The 21,196-nt window shown below is 40.6% G+C and overlaps 1 protein-coding gene across 1 annotated transcript in view; it reads left to right on the forward strand.

Moving 5' to 3' along the window:
* LOC128641688 (myotubularin-related protein 13-like) overlaps positions 1-18,829 on the forward strand; it is a 60,806-nt gene extending 41,977 nt beyond the window's left edge. The window contains exons 2-4 of the mRNA XM_053694220.1: positions 12,211-12,238; positions 12,955-13,007; positions 15,185-18,829. Of these exons, the coding sequence (XP_053550195.1) occupies positions 12,211-12,238; positions 12,955-13,007; positions 15,185-17,521 (2,418 nt within the window). The 3' untranslated portion in view covers positions 17,522-18,829. The remainder of the gene's footprint in view (positions 1-12,210; positions 12,239-12,954; positions 13,008-15,184) is intronic.
* Positions 18,830-21,196: the final 2,367 nt, after the last annotated feature.

Genomic DNA, 21,196 nt, shown 5'->3' on the forward strand with positions numbered 1-21,196 from the left:
GGGGGAGAAAGAGAGCAAAAGAGAGGGGGGAGAGAGAGCAAAAAAGAGGGGAAGAGAGCAAAAGGTAGGAGAGAGAGCAAAAGATGGGGAGAGAGCAAAATATGGGGGAGAGAGCAAAATATGGGGGAGAGATCAAAAGAGGGGGGGGGAGAGAGCAAAAGAGAGGGTTTGAGAGAGAGCAAAAGAGAGGGGGAGAGCAAAAGAGAGGGGGGAGAGAAAGAGAGAGGGGAAGAGAGAGAGCAAAAGAGAGGGGGGAGAGAAAGAGAGGGGAAGAGAGAGCAAAAGAGGGGGGAGAGAGCAAAAGAGAGGGAGGCAAGAGCAAAAGAGGGCGAGAGAGAGAGCAAAAGAGGGGGGAGAGAGCAAAAGGGGGGGAGAGAGCTAAAGAGAGGGGAAGAGAGATAGCCAAAGAGAGGGGAAGAGAGAGAGAGCAAAAGAGTGGGAAGATAGAGCAAAAGAGGGGCAAGAGAGAGCAAAAGAGAGGGGAGAGTGAGCAAAAGATAGGGGAGAGAGCGCAAAAGAGGGGGGGGAGAGAACAAAAGTGGGGTAGAGAGCAAAAGATAGGGGAAGAGAGAGAGCCAAAGAGAGGGGAAGAGAGAGCAAAAGAGGGGCAAGAGAGAGCAAAAGAGAGGGGAGAGAAAGCAAAAGAGGGGGGAGAGTGAGCAAAAGAGAAGGGAGAGAGAGAAAAATACTAGCAAGAGAGAGCAAAAGAGGCAGGAGAGAGAGCAGAAGAGGCAGGAGAGAGAACAAAAGAGAGGGGAGAGAGAGCAAAAAAGAAGGGAAGAGAGCAAAAGGTAGGCGAGAGAGCAAAATATGGGGGAGAGAGCAAAAGAGGGGGGAAAGACCAAAAGAGAGGGTTTGAGAGAGAGCAAAATAGAGGGGGAGAGAGAGAGCAAAAGAGAGGGGGGAGAGAAAGAGAGAGAGAGCAAACGAGAGAGAGAGAGCAAAAGAGAGGGGGGGAGAGAGCAAAAGAGAGGGGGGAGAGAGAGCAAAAGAGAGAGGGAGAGAGAGAGAGCACAATAGAGGAGAAAAAAAGAAAGCAAAAGACAGGGGAGAGATAGCAAAAGAGAGGGGAGAGATAGCAAAAGAGAGTGGAGAGGACAAAAAATGTGGGGGAGAGAAAGCAAAAGAGAGAGAGAAAGAGAGAGCTCAAAAGAGAGGGGGGGAGAGAGAGAGCAAAAGAGAGGGGGGGGGAGAGAGCAAAAGAGGGGGGAGAGAGCAAAAGAGAGGGAGGAGAGAGCAAAAGAGGGCGGGAGAGAGAGCAAAAGAGAGGGGGAGAGAGCAAAAGAGAGGGGGAGAGAGCCAAAGAGAGGGGGAGAAAGCCAAAGAGAGGGGGGGAGAGAGAGAGCAAAAGATAGGGGGAGAGAGAGAGAGCAAAAGAGAGGGAAGAAAGAGGTGAGAGGACACAAATCAGGGCAGAGAGAGCAAGAGAGAGGGGGAGAGAAAGAGAGAAAGAGCAAGAAAAGAGGCAGAGAGAGAGAGCAAAAGAGAGGGGGAGAGAGAGAGAAAAAGAGGGGGAGAAGAGAGAGCAAAAGAGAGGGGGGAAGAGAGAGCAAAAGAGGGGGGGGGGAGAGAGAGAGCAAAAGAGAGGGGGGAGAGAGAGAGAGAGAGAGAGAGAGAGAGAGAGAGAGAGAGAGAGAGAGAGAGAGAGAAAGTGAGCAAAAAAGAGGGGGAGAGAGAGCTTTAGAGAGGGGAAAGAGAGAGAGCAAAATGGAAAAAAAAAACACTTTTTCTAACTTTGACCCCCAAAATCTGTTACACATCTGCAACCACCAAAAAACAACCATGCTAAATAGTTTCTAAATTTTGTCCTGGGTTTAGAAAAAAACAATGTTTACATGTTCTTTGCTTTTTTTTGCAAGTTATAGGGCAATAAATACAAGTAGAGGGGAAGAGAGAGCAAAAGAGAGGCAAGAGAGAGCAAAAGAGAGGGGAGAGAAAGCAAAAGAGGGGGGAGAGTGAGCAAAAGAGAAGTGAGAGAGAGAAAAATACTAGCAAGAGAGAGCAAAAGAGGCAGGAGAGAGAGCAGAAGAGGCAGGAGAGAGAACAAAAGAGAGGGGAGAGAGAGCAAAAAAGAAGGGAAGAGAGCAAAAGGTAGGCGAGAGAGCAAAATATGGGGGAGAGAGCAAAAGAGGGGGGGGGGGGAGAGAGGAAAAGAGGGGGGAAAGACCAAAAGAGAGGGTTTGAGAGAGAGCAAAATAGAGGGGGAGAGAGAGAGCAAAAGAGAGGGGGGAGAGAAAGAGAGAGAGAGCAAACGAGAGAGAGAGAGCAAAAGAGAGGGGGGGAGAGAGCAAAAGAGAGGGGGGAGAGAGAGCAAAAGAGAGAGGGAGAGAGAGAGAGCACAATAGAGGAGAAAAAAAGAAAGCAAAAGACAGGGGAGAGATAGCAAAAGAAAGGGGAGAGATAGCAAAAGAGAGTGGAGAGGACAAAAAATGTGGGGGAGAGAAAGCAAAAGAGAGAGAGAAAGAGAGAGCGCAAAAGAGAGGGGGGGAGAGAGAGAGCAAAAGAGAGGGGGGGGGGAGAGCAAAAGAGGGGGGAGAGAGCAAAAGAGGGGGGAGAGAGCAAAAGAGAGGGAGGAGAGAGCAAAAGAGGGCGGGAGAGAGAGCAAAAGAGAGGGGGAGAGAGCAAAAGAGAGGGGGAGAGAGCCAAAGAGAGGGGGAGAAAGCCAAAGAGAGGGGGGGGAGAGAGAGAGCAAAAGATAGGGGGAGAGAGAGAGAGCAAAAGAGAGGGAAGAAAGAGGTGAGAGGACACAAATCAGGGCAGAGAGAGCAAGAGAGAGGGGGGAGAGAAAGAGAGAAAGAGCAAGAAAAGAGGCAGAGAGAGAGAGCAAAAGAGAGGGGGAGAGAGAGAGAAAAAGAGGGGGAGAAGAGAGAGCAAAAGAGAGGGGGGAGAGAGAGCAAAAGAGGGGGGGGAGAGAGAGAGCAAAAGAGAGGGGGGAGAGAGAGAGAGAGAGAAAGTGAGCAAAAAAGAGGGGGAGAGAGAGCTTTAGAGAGGGGAAAGAGAGAGAGCAAAATGGAAAAAAAAACACTTTTTCTAACTTTGACCCCCAAAATCTGTTACACATCTGCAACCACCAAAAAACAACCATGCTAAATAGTTTCTAAATTTTGTCCTGGGTTTAGAAAAAAACAATGTTTACATGTTCTTTGCTTTTTTTTGCAAGTTATAGGGCAATAAATACAAGTAGCACTTTGTTTTTTCCAAACCTTTTTTTTTAATTCAAAATTAGCGATAGTTACGTTGTAACACTAATTTCTGGCAGGAATCCTTGAATATCCCTTGAGATTTATATATTTTTTTTAGTGGCCATCCCAAAGTATTGATCTAAGCTCATTTTGGTATATTTCATGCCACCATTTCACTGCCAAATGTGATCAAATAAACAAACAAAAAAACTTTTCACTAACTTTTTCACAAACTTTCGCCTAGAACTTCAATCTGATTGGCTGATTGAATCAGCCAATGAGATTTTTCCTACCTTAATTCCGATTGGCTGATAGAATCCTATCAGCCAATCGGAATTGAAGGGACGCCATCTTGGATGACGTCACTTAAAGGTACCGTCATTGTTCAAGAAGACTCCGGATGAAGAGGATGGCTCCGCGTTGGCTCCTTCCAAGATGGCTCCGCTCCGGATGGATGAAGATTGAAGACGCCGCCTGGATGAAGACTTCTATTGGATGGAGGACCTCTTCAGCGCCACTTGGATGAAGACTTCTATCGGATGGAGGACCTCTTCAGCGCCACTTGGATGGAGATTTCGGCCCGGTTGGGTGAAGACAACTCAAGGTAGGGAGATCTTCAGGGGGTTAGTGTTAGGTTTTTTAAAGGGGGATTTGGGTGGGTTAGAGTAGGGGTATGTGGGTGGTGGGTTGTAATGTTGGGGGGGTTGTATTTTTTTTACAGGTAAAAGAGCTGATTACTTTGGGGCAATGCCCTGCAAAAAGCCCTTTTAAGGGCTGGTAAGAGAGCTGATTACTTTTGTATTTTAGAATAGGGTTGGGAATTTTATTATTTTGGGGGGCTTTTTTATTTTATTAGAGGGCTTAGATTAGGTGTAATTAGATTAAAATTCTTGTAATATTTTTTTATTTTTTGTATTTGTCTTTGTTTGTTTTTGTACTTTAGTTTATTTAATTGTATTTAATTGTAGGTACTTGTAGTTAATATATTTAATTAATTTAATGATAGTGTAGTGTTAGGTTTAATTGTAACTTAGGTTAGGATTTTTTTTACAGGTAATTTTGTATTTCTTTTAGCTAGGTAGTTATTAAATAGTTAATAACTATTTAATAGCTATTGTACCTAGTTAAAATAAATACAAAGTTGCCTGTAAAACAAATATAAATCCTAAAATAGCTACAATGTAACTGAGTTATATTGTAGCTATATTAGGATTTATTTTACAGGTAAGTATTTAGTTTTAAATAGGATTAATTTATTTAATTAGAGTAAATTTATTTTATTTAAATTATATTTAATTTAGGGGGTGTTAGGGTTAGATTTAGGTTTAGGGGTTAATAACTTTATTATAGTAGCGGCAATGTTGGGGGCAGCAGATTAGGGGTTAATAATTGTAGGTAGGTAGAGGCGATGTTAGGGAGGGCCGATTAGGGGTTAATACAATTTATTCTAGTGTTTGCGAGGCGGGAGTGCAGCGGTTTAGGGGTTAAAACATTTATTATAGTGGCGGCAAGGTCCGGTCGGCAGATTAGGGGTTAATACTTGTAGTTAGGTTGTGGCGACATTGGGGGCAGCAGATTAGGGGTTAATAAATAAAATGTAGGTGTCGGCGATGTTGGGGCAGCAGATTAGGGGTTCATAGGGATAATGTAGGTGGCGGCGGTGTCTGGAGCGGCAGATTAGGGGTTAATAATATAATGCAGGTGTCAGCGATAGCGGGGGCAGCAGATTAGGGGTTAATAAGTGTAAGTTTAGGGGTGTTTAGACTCAGGGTTCATGTTAGGGTGTAAGGTGCTAACATAGAAAGTGTTTCCCCATAGGAAACAATGAGGCTGCGTTGGGATCTTAACGCTGCTTTTTTGCAGGTGTTAGGTTTTTTCAGCCCAAACTGCCCCATTGTTTCCTATGGGGGAATCGTGCACGAGCACGTTTTTCCAGCTTACCGCTACCGTAAGCAACGCTGGTATTGAGGGTTGAAGTGGCGCTAAATTTGCCTTAACGCTCCCTTTTTGGAGCCTCTTACCGCTCCCTGTTTAAAGGGAGCGGTAAGAAAAAAAAAGGAGCGTTAGCTACGTGGGTTTTTACCGACAAAACTCTAAATCTAGGCGTTTATGTTTCTCACTGAAATTATTTACAAACAGCAATTGCAATTTTGGCACAAATGGTTGTAAATGCTTCTCTGGGATCCCCTTTGTTCAGAAATAGCAGACATTTACGGCTTTGGTAATTAGAAGGCCGCTAAATGCTGCTGCACACCACACTTGTATTATGCCCAGCAGTGAAGGGGTTAGTTAGGTAGCTTAAAGGGTTAATTTTAGCTTTAGTGCAGTGTAGTAAACTACCCAAAGTATTGATCTAGGCCCATTTTCGTATATTTCATGCCACCATATTACCGCCAAATGCGATCACATAAAAAAAAATAGTTAACTTTCTCACAAACTTTAGGTTTCTCACTGAAATTATTTATAAACAGCTTGTGCAATTATGGCACAAATGGTTGTAAATGCTTCAATGGGATCCCCTTTGTTCAGAAATAGCAGACATATATGGCTTTGGCATTGGTTTTTGGTAATTAGACGGCTGCTAATTTCCGCTGTGCACCACACTTGTATTATGCCCAGCAGTGAAGGGGTTAATTAGGTAGCTTGTAGAATTAATTTTAGCTTTAGTGTAGAGATCAGCCTCTCACCAGACACATCCCACCCCCTGATCTCTCCCTGACCCCCCTCAAACAGGTATCTGCCCTCCCCCACCTCACAATTGTCACCGCCATCTTAAGTACTGGCAGAAAGTCTACCAGTACTAAAATAAAAAGATTTATATATATATATATATTATTCTGCAGTGTTGGATCCCCCCTTAGCCCCCAACCTCCCTGATCCCCCCCAAACAGCCCTCTAATCCTCCCTCTCTAATTGCCACCATTTGGGTACTGGCAGCTTTCTGCCAGTACCCACTTTGCAATAAATTTGGGCTTTTTTATTTTATTTTTAATCTCCATAATTTATCCCCCCCACCATCAGTATAGGTAGGGATAGTACAGGCTAAATCAGCTATTTGAAATGCCAATATAAAGGCTAAGGAGCTATTTGTAAATAATTTAATACACTACAACAGGTAAAATAGATAATTAGGTACAAATTAAAGGAGAGAAAGTTTTTGGGTAAACTTTCCCTTTAAGCAATCAGTATGGCTAAATTATACTACTGGTATTAATTGCGCTTGTTTGGGGGGGGGGGGGGGGTCAGTGTCTATCTGAGTGGGCGGAATTACATAAACCGACAATGGGCATGGCGCTGTTGCTAAGTGTTCCTGGATTTTTTTTCAAATGTTGGCAACTACGCAATTATTTGGATTTCAAGTTAATGGGAAATTCCGGACAAAATTTAAATGCACATAGATTAATTACATCTTTGGATAGAAACATATTTGCAATATACATATATTAGCAAAAATGCTTCTAGTAAAAGTTATCACTGTTTTATTGTTAGCCTTGTTCTCTGCATGTGCATGTGAAGCATAGCTAGATATTCTCAGTGCCCCAGCATTTAAAATACTGTAGCTGCTTAGAGTGCCAGTGAGGCTTTTATCATGTTAGCAATTAACAAACAGAGTCATTATCAGATGGTAAAAGCACCTTAAAGGGACAGTCAAGTCCAAAAAAACTTTCATGTTTCAAATAGGGCATGTAATTTTAAACAACTTTCCAATTTACTTTTACCACCAATTTTGCTTTGTTCTCTTGGTATTCTTAGTTGAAAGCTAAACCTAGGAGGTTCATATGCTAATTTCTTAGACCTTGAAGGCCGCCTCTAATCTAAATGCATTTTGATAGTTTTTCACCACTAGAGGGCATTAGTTCACGAGTTTCATATAGATAACATTGAGCTCATGCACGTGAATTTACCATGGAGACAGCTCTGATTGGCTAAAATGCAAGTCTGTCAAAAGAACTGAAATAAGGGGGCAGTCTGCTGAGGCTTAGATACAAGGTAATTACAGAGGTAAAACGTGTATAATTATAACTGTGTTGGTTATGCAAAACTGGGGAATTGGTAATTAAGGGATTATCTATCTTTTAAAACAACACAAATTCTGGTGCTGACTGTCCCTTTAAGCTCTCTGAGCAAGTCATTAGAAGCATTTTGCTAATACTTATATATTACAGAAATGCTTCTATTCAAAACAGAAATGCACCCATGTGGTTTCCAATTTTGGCTGGAAATTCCCTTTAAATTCCTAATTTAGTTTGTGTTTTTTTGTTTTGCTTATGAAGATAGACACATGAAGATATAGAGGCCTATTTATGAAATGTCTGTTGGACCTGATCCGACAGTGCGGATCAGGTCCGTTAGACATCGCTGAATGCGGAGAGCAATACGCTCTCCGTATTCAGCATTACAACGCCGCCCCCTGCAGACTCACGGCCAATCGGCCGCCAGCAGGGGGTGTCTATCAGTCCGATCGTACTCATCAGAGCAGGCGGACAGGGTTATGGACCAGCGGTCTTTTGACCGCTGCTTCATTACTGCTGTTTCTGGCGAGCCTGCAGGCTCACCAGAAACACGGGCCCTCAAGCTCTGTACGGAGCGTGATAGATAATCCCCATAATCTTTACATTATACATTCCCCATGTATATTTAGTACAAAAAAAAACTATTTCAGCCTGGCTAAAAGTGCAATAAGCAAAGAAAATGATTGGTAATTTTGTCTAAATTCTTTATTTCTCTATTTATTTCCAGTACAACTGGAGCACCGGATTCCCCGACCTCACAGGTAATAATCAAATCATCAGCTTTAGGGATGAGGTTAAAAGGAAATAAAGTGCATAGTTTAGATCAGGGATTTACCTACTTACCTAACACATTTTGAATGCAGAGTTTGTCTTTAAAGAATCACATCAGTTTCACCTTTAAACTCTCTCACTGATTGGCTAATTGATTTTAAGAGAGATAAGCTGCAGGTGATTTTACTCATTATGGCCTAGATTACAAGTGGAGCTCAAAAGTATTAGTTCTATTGATCCCTTATTGGAGCATTTTGGAGCATTGGAGGTCAGATAGCGCAGTTGTGCTAACTCCCTTTCTACATAGACTTCTATGGTGCACACTACAAAATAATTTGCTGGCTTTCACTTGCGTGCTTACCCTGAACGTGCACTTGAGAAACTGCGCTAAAGCAGAAGGTGCATTATCAATTACTTTAAATAACTATCGGCTAGATTACGAGTTTTGCGTTATGAGCGGTGCGGTACTAACTTGCAAGTTATTTGCACTGCTCACTTCCCTACAGCGCTGCTATTACAGGTTTACAAAAACCCGGCGTTATTAGGCAAGAAGTGAGCGTAGAGCAAAATTGAGCTCCATACTGCACTCCAATACCAGCGCTGCTGAAAGTTGCGGTGAGCTGGTTTTACGTGCTCGTGCACGATTTCCCCATACACATCAATGGGGAGAGCAGGCTGAAAAAATCCTAACACCTGCAAAAAAGCAGCGTAAAGCTCCGTAACGCAGCCCCATTGATTCCTATGGGGAAACAAAATGTATGTTTACACCTAACACCCTAACATGAACCCCTAATCTTACACTTATTAACCCCTAATCTGCTGCCCCAACATCGCCGACACATACATTATACTTATTAACCCCTAATCTGCCGCCCCCGACAACGCCGACACCTACATTATAATTATTTACCCCTAATCTGCTGCCCCCAACATCGCCGACACCTACATAATGTTATTAACCTCTAATCTCCCACCCCCAATGTCGCCGTAACCTACCTACACTTATTAACCCCTAATCTGCCACCCCCAACGTCGCCACCACTATACTAAAGTTATTAACCCCTAAGTCTAACTCTAACACCCACTAACTTTAATATAATTAAAATAAATCTAAATAAAACCTACTATTAATAACTAAATAATTCCTATTTAAAACTAAATACTTACCTGTAAAATAAACCCTAAGCTAGCTACAATATAACTAATAGTTACATTTTAGCTATCTTAAGGTTTATTTTTATTTCACAGGCAAGTTTGTATTTATTTTAACTAGGTAGAATAGTTACTAAATAGTTATTAACTATTTACTAACTACCTAACTAAAATAAATACAAATTTACCTGTAAAATAAAACCTAACCTGCCTTACACTAACACCTAACCTTACACTACAATTAAATCAATTGCATTAATTAAATACAATTAACTAAATTACAAAAAAAACAAACACTAAATTACACAAAATAAAAAAAGAAATGATCAGATATTTAGACTAATTACACCTAATCTAATAGCAATATCAAAAATAACCCCCCCCCCCAAAATAAAAAAACCCTAGCCTAAACTAAACTACCAATAGCCCTTAAAAGGGCCTTTTGTGGGGCATTGCCCCAAAGAAATCAGCTCTTTTACCTGTAAAAAAAATACAAACAACCCCCCAACAGTAAAACCCACCACCCACACAACCAAACCCCCCAAATAAAATCCTATCTAAAAAACCTACGCTCCCCATTGCCCTGAAAAGGGCATTTGGATGATCATTGCCCTTTAAAGGGCATTTAGCTCTTTTGCAGGCCCAAACCCTAAGCTAAAAATAAAACCCACCCATTAAACCCTTAAAAAAACCTAACACTAACCCCCGAAGATCCACTTACAGTTTTTGAAGACCCGACATCCATCCTCAATGAAGCGGCAGAAGTCCTCAGCGAAGCCGGCAGAGGTCTTCATCCAAGCGGGCCGAAGTCTTCAGCCAAGCGGGCAGAAGTCTTCATCCAGATGGCATCTTCTATCTTCATCCATCCGGTGCGGAGCGGCTCCATCTTCAAGACATCCGGCGCGGAGCATCCTCTTCTTCCGACGGCTAGCGAAGAATGAAGGTTCCTTTAAGGGACGTCATCCAAGATGGCGTCCCTTGAATTCCAATTGAATGCGAGCTCAATCCTATTGGCTGATTGGATCAGCCAATAGGATTGAAGCTCAATCCTATTGACTGATTGCATCAGCCAATAGGATTTTTTAACCTTTAATTCCGATTGGCTGATAGAATTCTATCAGCCAATCGGAATTCAAGGGACGCCATCTTGGATGACATCCCTTAAAGGAATCTTCATTCTTTGTTAGCCATCGGAAGAAGAGGATGCTCCGTGCCGGATGTCTTGAAGATGGAGCCGCTCCGCGCTGGATTGATGAAAATAGAAGATGCTGTCTGGATGAAAACTTCTGCCGGCTTGGATGAAGACTTCGGCCCGCTTGGATGAAAACTTCTGCTGGCTTTGCTGAAGACTTCTGCCGCTTCATTGAGGATGGTCGTCGGGTCTTCAAAAACTGTAAGTGGATATTCGGGGGTTAGTGTTAGGTTTTTTTAAGGGTTTATTGGGTGGGTTTTATTTTTAGCTTAGGGTTTGGGTGGAAAAAGAGCTAAATGCCCTTTTAAGGGCAATGCCCATCCAAATGCCCTTTTCAGGGCAATGGGGAGCTTAGGTTTTTTTAGATAGTATTTTATATTTGGGGGGGTTGGTTGTGTGGGTTTTACGGTGGGGGATTGTTTGTATTTTTTTTTACAGGTAAAAGAGCTGATTTCTTTGGGTCTATTGTTAGTTTAGTTTAGGCTAGGGTTTTTTTTTTTATTTTGGGGGGCTTTTTTATTTTGATAGGGCTATTAGATTAGGTGTAATTAGTTTAAATATTTTATAATTTCTTTTTTATTTTGTGTAATTTAGTGTTTGTTTTTTGTAATATAGTTAATTGTATTTAATTAATGTAATTGATTTAATTGTAGTGTAAGGTTAGGTGTTAGTGTAACTCAGGTTAGGTTTTATTTTACAGGTACATTTGTATTTATTTTATCTAGGTAGCTAGTAAATAGTTAATAACTATTTACTAACTAATCTACCTAGTTAAAATAAATACAAACTTACCTGTGAAATAAAAATAAAACCTAAGATAGCTACAATGTAACTATTAGTTATATTGTAGCTAGCTTAGGGTTTATTTTATAGGTATGTATTTAGTTTTAAATAGGAATTATTTAGGTATTAATTGTAATTTTTATTTAGATTTATTTTAATTATGTTCAAGTTAGTGGGTGTTAGGGTTAGTGTTAGGGTTAGACTTAGGGTTAGGTTTAGGGGTTAATAACTTTAGTATAGTGGCGGCGACGTTGGGGGCGGCAGATTAGGGGCTTATAAGTGTAGGTAGATGTCGGCGATGCCGGGGGCAGCAGATTAAGGGTTAATAAATGTAGGTAGGTGTTGGCGATGTCGGGGCGGCAGATTAGGGGTTAATAAGTGTAGGTAGGTGTCGGCGATGTCGGGGCGTTAGGTTTAAACATAAATTTTCTTTCCCCATAGGAATCAATGGGGCTGCGTTACAGAGTTTTACGCTCCTTTATTGCAGGTGTTAGGCTTTTTTTAGCCAGCTCTCCCCATTGATGTCTATGGGGAAATTGTGCACAAGCACGTAAAACCAGCTCAAAGCAGCGCTGGTATTTGAGTGCGGTATGGAGCTCAATTTTGCTCAACGCTGACTTATTGTGTAATAGCAGCGCTATAGGGTAGTGAGCGGTGACAATAACTTGCAAGTTAGCACCGAGCCGCTCATAACGCAAAACTCGTAATCTAGCCGTATATAAGTACTTCTCATAATAAACTTACAATATAATAATTAAAGAGATCTGCTTGTTTGTTTTTAAAATAAAATATTAATAGGAAGGATGTTGACAAAACCCCAAAGTTGGTCCCTAAAAATGCAAAAAGACAATAACATTTATAAAAGTTATTTATTATAGTAAAATTATTATTTTTACCAACATTCAGCAAAGTAAAAGCAACTCTCTATATACTGATTATGGCAGAGGTGTACAAATCACACGATAGTTTTTCAGTCTTCCTTGTCGTAGAATCTGTTCTTCAGTGCAAAGCAAATGAAAATATTTTGTTACAAAAACAATTAGTATTATTGTTATTATAATTAATAATATCATTTTGTTTTACAACTGCCTTTTCCTCTTTCCCTATTTCATTTTAGGTCTCTGCAGCTTCTAAGAGCGTTAGCCGTAAGTTTACTTTTTCCCGATCACTAGTAGATAGAATTTTATGTATTCAATAAATTATAAATGTATAAAACACTTAGGGGCAGATTTATCCTTTAGCCTGACCCCCGAGAGTGTAATTTGTGAGGCGCATTCAGTGCTGCTCCCTACACTTGTGCAATTGGTTGAGTAGTTTGTCAATCACCCCAGTTGCATCAGTCAGGGGTGATTTTCATCTGTAAACTCTGTTAGCAGCGAGGGTTTAGGAAGCACCATTGCTTTAGAAATATCAGTTGCAGACACAAATGAGTGAGCCTGGAACCAATAGGGGCATTCACCTCTTGATAAATCTCTACCTTAGCCGTATTAGTCATCTTGAATATGTTGCAAATATAAATAATTTACAGTTTTTTTGGGGGGTAATGTTTGTTTGATTTTGTGTTCTTTTTTTTATTTGTGTATTTTTGTTTAATTTTACATCACATATTGGGGTTTTTGGGGTTTTATTTTTAAAGCACATTTTAAGTAAATGTAACTTTGAGGTGTCAGTTTTCTCCTATTAAAGGAGGGGTTGATACTAAATTACTTTCATATTAAATACGGATAAACCTTTTACCATAGCATAAAATAAAATATAACTACATTGTTCTTCATTGTGTTTGTTTTCTGCACATTATTAATATATTTAGGTATTCTCTAGTGCACATCTAATGTATAACAAATATGTATTTTTCAAACAGGTCCAATAACATCATCTGATGGCTATGACGGAGATGTAGAGTCACTCTCAGAGGTAGGACCCTTAGCTGCTATATAAGGAAGGGGTATTTTATGTTTAACTAAAAAGTAAATTAAAAACAGTTAAGGGAATCACAGTCACGTGTATTAAAATTGCTATTTATTTATAGAATTTAACTGCAAAGTAATATTCCGCCATCACATTTTGTTAGGTCTCAGCTAAATATGATTTTTAGCTGTTTTCTTTTTTGTTTTTAAATTACTATTAAATAAAATGTTTAACACCTGAAACATTTCTCAATCTGCTAAATTCTATATTTCTCATTGGTAACATTTTTAGTTGATCATTTGAGCCAGCTCCAAAGATGGCCACCACTAATAACACGATTATGCAAACGTATTGTTTTCTAAATATTATGTATTCTAATAACTTAATTATAGATAACGTTCTCTAAAGTACAACGGTCTATACTCTGCTGATTATAACAGTACCCTTTCTGCAGCAAGTTAGTATATAAGAATATGTCCTCATATAAAACAAGGAGGGGCAGAGTTTAAACGTTATTTCTTTTGCAAGATGTACCGAGTCCACGGATTCATCCTTACTTGTGGGATATTATCCTTCCTAACAGGAAGTGGCAAAGAGAGCACCACAGCAGAGCTGTCTATATAGCTCCCCCCTTAACTCCACCCCCCCAGTCATTCTCTTTGCCGGCTCTAAGCAGGAAGGGTAAAGTGAAAGAGGTGATAAACTGTTAGTTTTTATTTTATCTTCAAGCAAGAGTTTGTTATTTTTAAATGGTACCGGTGTTGTACTATTTACTCTCAGGCAGGAGATAGATGAAGATTTCTGCTTGGAGGATGATGATCTTAGCATTTGTAACTAAGGTCCACTGCTGTTCCCACAGAAGCTGAGGAGTACAGGAAAACTTCAGTGTGAGGAACGGTTTCTTGCTATACAGCAATGAGGTATGTTTAGTCATTTTTTCTGCAGAGAATGTGATAACTCAGAAAGGCTGACAGTATCCCCATAAGGGGAAGGGTAAGCAGTAATCCTAGTCTTAGAAGGGGCTTTACTAGCTTGCATAAAGGGCTTAATTTATGGGCACTCAGTTTGAATGATTTATTACAAATGTTTGTGTGTTCTGGGAGTAACGTTTTTTATTATCTGAAGGGACAACTGTATGAGGGTACACTTGGCTTTTTTGGGGTTTTTGATAACCCACATGGCTGAAAAATCACTTGGTAGATTTTTCTAAAGGCCTTAGTAACATTGAGTGTGGTGGGCGTGGCCTAATTTCATGCCTCAGTTGCGCACTTGCTTTCCATAAACAAGCAGCAAACTTCAACCAGAGGGTCCTGGGGAACTTCTTGGGCCTAATTGAAGCTTTATCCCCACATTATCAACCCCTAAGGGCAGGTAGGCGCCACAGTAGAGCTGTAGCAAGGTGCTGACAGGGGTTTTTACCGGTTTTTGGCACTTTGTCAATCCAGTTTTCTTATTTGGGGGTTAAATGTTAAATTTCTTGTGGTGCAATCTTACCATAGCTTAGTGTATCTACTGCAAAAATTTCGGAAAATTTGAAGTAATTTTAAGCAGTTTTGCAGTTTGTGTATGTCTTTTTTTCTCTTAAAGGCACAGTACCGTGTTTGAAAATTATTGTTTTTTCATTAAATAAGACGTTTTCCAAGCTTGCTTGTCTCATTACTAGCCTGTTCAACATGTCTGACACTGAGGAAACTCATTGTTCAATTTGTTTAGAAGCCATTGTGGAACCCCCTCTTAGAATGTGTCCCACTTGTACTGATATGTCTATAAATTGCAAACAGCATATCTTGACCTATAAAAGTTTGGCACTGGATGATTCTCAGAAAGAAGGAAATCAGGTTTTGCCATCTAGTTCTCCCCAAGTGTCACAACCGTTAACGCCCGCACAAGTGACGCCAAGTACCTCTAGTGCGTCCAATTCTTTTACCTTGCAAGATATGGCCTCAGTTATGAATACTACCCTCACAGAGGTTTTATCTAAACTGCATGGGTTGCAAGGGAAGTGCAGTAGCTCTGGGGTAAGAATGAATGCTGAGCCTTCTGACGCTTTAGTAGCCGTATCCGATATTCCCTCCCAATGTTCAGAAGTAGGGATGAGAGATTTACTCTCTGAGGGAGAGATTTCTGATTCAGGAAAAATGTTCCCTCAGACAGATTCAGATATGACGGCATTTAAATTTAAGCTAGAACCATCTGAAAAATCGACAATGGAGCAGTTGGTGGAAAGGGCGTGCTTCAGAGATTATCAGCGTCTGGCCCTAGGAACCATTAGCAACTCTTCTTCACGATTAAAAACAGAGCACTTTAGGGTCACAGCGATGAACAGAATGTACTCTCTTTGCAGAAGTTATCCAGGCCTTCTAGTTATACCTCAGTCTGTCCAGGACAGTAGCCTACATAAAGTCGCCCGCTGTTATCGCCATAACAGACTTCCTGCAGTGTCCTGGAAAAATTCTAAAACCAATGCAGTGTTACTTCGTTCTGGAGGATTTCATGGAAAGACAGTTGTTGGTCTCTTCAAATCACAAAATACACATACAGCTGCTCCGGCATCCTCATTAGAGTCATCAAGTAGTATTGAGCAGGAGAAATATCTGCAAGCCTTACTGAACGCTATCTCTGTACACTACAAAATGAACGGCGGTAGTACTCTCACCATCCGACCAACCCTTGCGCTGTCACCAGGCAGTGAAAGAAAGACTTCGAAAATGACCAGTGTGGTTAAACATGTTGTACCCGGTCACTTGGATGGCAGTCTGTCCAATAGCTTTGCTCGTGGAGGTGTATGGGCAAGTCTTCGTTCAAGCAATCGCTTAATCACGACCCAGACTCCCCTTATTGATGTTGGAGCACGGCTGGCTGGAAAGGATCATGTTGTACCCTACAGTGACAACTCCGCTTTGCAGAATCAGCTATTGAAGCGCCAGGCAGCTCTCTATATTTTTGGGGAGAAATCTCAATTAAGGGGATTCAAGTTTGACTTTGCATTGAATTGTGAATTTGTTCCGGTTGAATTTGGAGATATTCGGCAAGTGAAGACAAGTTTTAAGAAACTGATGAGGGCGTGTGTACCTAGCAGTATCCCTGCAGATTCCGAATTAACGTTCCTTAAGTCATTGGGAGAATCTGAGTGGTTCTTGCAGATGCACAGAATAATCCAGCTCTCTGTGATTGTATCAGAACTCATGGAAAACAGATCTTCTGTTATGGTTTGTTTAGAAGAAGGTTGGGATATTACCACACAGGTTGTGTCGTTGGTGCAGCTACTTGGAGATCCCTTTTACAGGACACTTGAAGGTTTCCGTATGTTGATAGAGAAGGAGTGGCTTTCATTTGGACATAAATTCAGCCAGCGCAGCAATCTCTCCCTCAACAGCCAAGGCAGTGGTTTTGTACCAGTTTTCTTACAGTTTTTGGATTGTGTACATCAGATACACAATCAGTATCCAACAGAATTTGAATTTAATCAATACTATCTGAAGTTCCTGGCATTCCATCACGTCTCCAACCGCTTTAAGACATTCCTTCTGGACTCTGACTATGAAAGGTTGGAACATGGAACGTTATTTGAAGATAAAGGAGATAAACACACAAGAAGAGGAGTCTGTATATGGGACTGCATTGAAAGAATGCACAGGAGAAGTCCAGTTTTCTTCAACTATTTGTATGCACCCACTGAAGTGGATGCATTAAAACCAAGTGCTAACATATCTACCCTAAGGAAGTGGGAATACTACATGGAAGAGACTTTAGCAACTGGTCCATCTTATGACTGGTGCATGGTCCATTCACGATTAAATGCTGCAGAAGAGCCCGACCAAGCTGAAGATGCTTCTAAGCAGAGTAAGAGGAAAGTGGTTTGGCCATGCTATGACAACATCTCCAAAGTCCAACCTGATGCAATCACGTACCTGATTAATGAAATCGAACGTTTGGAGAACAAGTTAAATCAAAGTTCAGAAAGGTGGCAGCTTCTGTGGGAAAGAGCAAAAATAAAACTTAAGGAAGACACCAGAAAAGAGAATAGGACTCCCTCCAGCCTAATGTCCGCTAACCTTCAGTCGTACCAGAAAAGGTCAATGGTGCATCTTCCAGACAGTGGGATAGGAGAGGAGCAGACTATGGTGTCTCCTTCCAATGGCGTTGATAGAAGATCAGCTACACTATACAATCACTTTACCTCAAAGAATGAGGAGAACAGGTCATTTGAAGGTATTCTGTACAAGAGGGGCGCTTTGCTAAAGGGCTGGAAGCCGCGTTGGTTTGTACTTGATGTAACCAAACACCAGCTGAGATATTATGACTCAGGTGAAGACACAAGCTGTAAGGGGCATATCGATCTAGCTGACGTTGAGACTGTGGTTCCTGCAGCGCCATCTATAGGAGCGCCTAAACATGCCAGTGACAAAGCGTTTTTTGATGTAAAAACCAGCAAGCGTGTGTATAATTTCTGTGCGCAGGATGCCCAGAGTGCGCAGCAGTGGATGGACAAGATACAGAGCTGTATTTCTGATGCGTAACGAGTCTGTGCACTGGAGATATCTCTTTTATAGAAGGACTGTTTTTTTATTGTTTGTACTAAAGTGCCCATTTTATTTCAAGCAGCATCTCATGTAACAAAATACAAAACTTTTTTTTTTAAATATTTTTTTTTGGTGTAGCTGGATGTAGGCACCGGTGACCTGTGCTTATTGCAGATTAGTCCCGCACTGGAACATCTGTCTAGTGGATGCTTAGCACGAGGGAGCAGCAGTCTGGTTTTCTCTTTCATTTATCTCTATCTAACTTTACTTCTTCACACTTGCCATCGTTATACTTTTACACCCTGCTCCTTAATGCTCTCTCTGGGGGTTAGAAAGAGAAGCTAAATCCAGCTGTGTTCATCTCAGAACAAAGTTTTTAAACTGAACAACCAGCTTAGAGACGATTCATTGTCTCATTTCGTGTCAGAGACAAATAGATATTTCACAAATATTGTGCTAACTTTGCAAGGGTACAAGCTACTGATTTTGGAACCCTTCACCTTTAAATATAATATGCAGCTAAAGATAACCCGTGCCCATAAAGTTTACAGTTTGGTTGTTTTTGCCATTTTGTGTAAAGATGTTCATTTTAGAGCTGTCATAGATCTGAGCTAGTCAGTTCTTTGTGTTTACAATACAAAACCGTGTATAGTTTAATTTTTTCATTTGATATTTTAACGAAATGCAAAAAGCAGCTTATCGGAGTCTAGTATTGGTGCAGTGCAGAAAACAGTTCCTTTGCTTTTGAACTTGCAATTTGTATTGTAATTTCGATAGTAAAGTCAAAACAAGTGCTAGAACTAGTTTCATAAAATAGGAAATAAAACCCTTTTCTTTGTACCATGTGCAGGTCTTTCTGTATTCCAGTTGTGCACTATTCCTTCTTGGTGTAAATACATAGAAATGCACTATACCGTAATGCAAGCACTTGCACTTAAGTCTTTGAAGTATAAAAAAAAAACAAAAAAAAAATAAGATTCCAAAAGAAATGGCTCAGAAATAACAGTATATAAAATCCACTATGTACATAGGTTTGTTTTCAATGTGAAGTTGATATTTCAAAACACTTACCCTTAATTTGTAAGAATGTTTTATTATTTTTATCCAAGAACAATGGGTATGTTTAAGTCCTTAAAGGATTAATGTGTATAGCCAAAATATGTGTTCTCTACAGCCTCTTGTGATATTCTTGACTGGAGTAATTAGATAGCAAATTTGATTTTAAACTGTTAATATCGTTCTCTTCTATTTCAAGGTTTGTACTGTAAATAAATGATTTTGTATTTTCTGATGTTTCAAAATCAAGTTATGCCTGTAATTTAATAGCAGAATTTATTCACTACTGCTATCCATCAGCAGTGATTTGTGTTAAATTAACAAAACTTATTTTATTATTTAGATTTACTTGTTGGTTGGTCAATTTTACTTTGAAGCCACACATTTTCACTAGATAGTGCTTGGAGACATTCCATTCTCTACCCAATAGGAATAGTTTTTTTCTTATTTTATTTCAGAATGAAGGCACATGTAAGAGATTTTGTATCACCCAGTTTCTAAATTGTCACAGGTGAAAATGACACTTTGCACATTTGTTCTTGTCTTTGTATATGAAGTACCTTTTATGTACTTTGTAAAATAAGAGCCCATTGTTCGTTAGATACCATAAGGGGGGAAAATGTATACACTTTATTTTTTAACTTGTTTTAACAATTGTATGTATTTGTTCTGACGTGTATGCTAACCATCTTGTAATAAATATACTGCTGTTAAAAGTGGTGTAAATAAAAACATACAGTGCATTTAAAAGAAAAAAAAAAAAAAAAAAAAAAAAAAAAAAAAAAAATTTAAGCTAGAACACCTCCGTTTATTGCTCAGGGAGGTTTTAGTGACTCTGGATGATTGTGACCCTATTGTAGTTCCAGAGAAATTGTGTAAAATTGACACATTTTTAGAGGTTCCTGTTTACACTGATGTTTTTCCGGTTCCTAAGATGATTTCGGACATTGTTACTAAGGCGTGGGATAGACCAGGTATTCCGTTCGCTCCCCCTCCTGTTTTTAAGAAAATGTTTCCCATATCTGACACCATGCGGGACTCATGGCAGATGGTCCCTAAGGTGGAGGGAGCTATTTCTTCTCTGGCTAAGCGTACAACTATACCTATTGAAGACAGTTGTGCTTTCATAGATCCTATGGATAAAAAATTAGACGGTCTCCTAAAGAAAATTTTTGTTCATCAGGGTTTTCTTCTTCAGCCTATAGCGTGCATTGTTCCTGTAACCACTGCAGCTGCCTTTTGGTTTGAGGCTCTAGAAGATGATATTCTGGACAGAATTAAGGCTCTTAAGCTAGCTTATACTTTTATTACAGACGCCGCTTTTCATCTCGCTAAGTTAGCGGCAAAGAATTCAGGTTTGGCCATTTTAGCGCGTAGAGCGTTATGGCTTAAGTCCTGGTCGGCTGATGTGTCATCAAAATCTAAGCTTTTGACCATCCCTTTCAAAGGTAAGACCCTATTCGGGCCTGCACTGAAAGAGATCATTTCAGACATCACTGGGGGGAAGGGTCATGCTCTACCTCAAGATAAGTCAAATAAGACAAGGACCAAACAAAATAATTTTCGTTCCTTTCAAAACTTCAAGGGTGGTCCCGCTTCCTCTTCCCCTGCTGCAAAGCAAGAGGGGAACTTTGCTCAATCCAAACCTGGAGACCTAACCAGGCTTGGAACAAGGGTAAACAGGCCAAAAAGCCTGCTGCTGCCACTAAGACAGCATGAAGGGGTACCCCCCGATCCAAGACCGGATCTAGTAGGGGGCAGACTCTCTCTCTTTGCTCAGGCCTGGGCAAGAGACGTTCAGGACTCCTGGGCTGTAGAAATTGTAACCCAGGGGTATCTTCTAGATTTCAAAGATTCTCCTCCAAGGGGGAAATTCCATCTTTCTCAATTGTCTGTAAACCAGACAAAAAGAGAGGCATTCTTATGCTGTGTAGAAAACCTTTTTACCATGGTAGGGATCTGCCCAGTTCCGAAAGAAGAACAGGGACAAGGTTTCTACTCCAATCTGTTTGTGGTTCCCAAAAAAGAGGGAAACTTCAGACCAATTCTAGATCTCAAGATCCTAAACCAATTCCTAAGAGTTCCATCCTTCAAGATGGAGACCAATCGGACTATTTTACCAATGATCCAGGAGGGTCAATATATGACCACCGTGGATTTAAAGGATTGCGTATCTACACATTCCTATCCACAAAGATCATCACCAGTTCCTCAGGTTTGCCTTTCTGTACAGGCATTACCAGTTTTGGGCTCTTCCCTTCGGGTTGGCCACGGTGCCAAGAATCTTCACAAAGGTGCTAGGGTCCCTTCTGGCGGTCCTAAGGCCGCGGGCCATAGCAGTGGCGCCTTGTCTAGACAACATCCTAATACAAGCGTCGACTTTCCAACTAGCCAAGTCTCACACGGACTTAGTGTTGGCCTTTCTAAGATCTCATGGGTGGAAGGTGAACGTGAAAAAGAGTTCTCTTATTCCTCTCACAAGAGTTCCATTCCTGGGAACTCTGATAGATTCGGTGGACATGAAAATTTTTCTGACGGAGGTCAGGAAATCAAAGATTTTAATCACCTGCCGAGCTCTTCATTCCATTCCTCGGCCGTCAGTGGCTCAGTGAATGG

The sequence above is a fragment of the Bombina bombina genome, chromosome 11 (assembly GCF_027579735.1).
Source record: "Bombina bombina isolate aBomBom1 chromosome 11, aBomBom1.pri, whole genome shotgun sequence".
Classification (NCBI taxonomy): domain Eukaryota; kingdom Metazoa; phylum Chordata; class Amphibia; order Anura; family Bombinatoridae; genus Bombina; species Bombina bombina.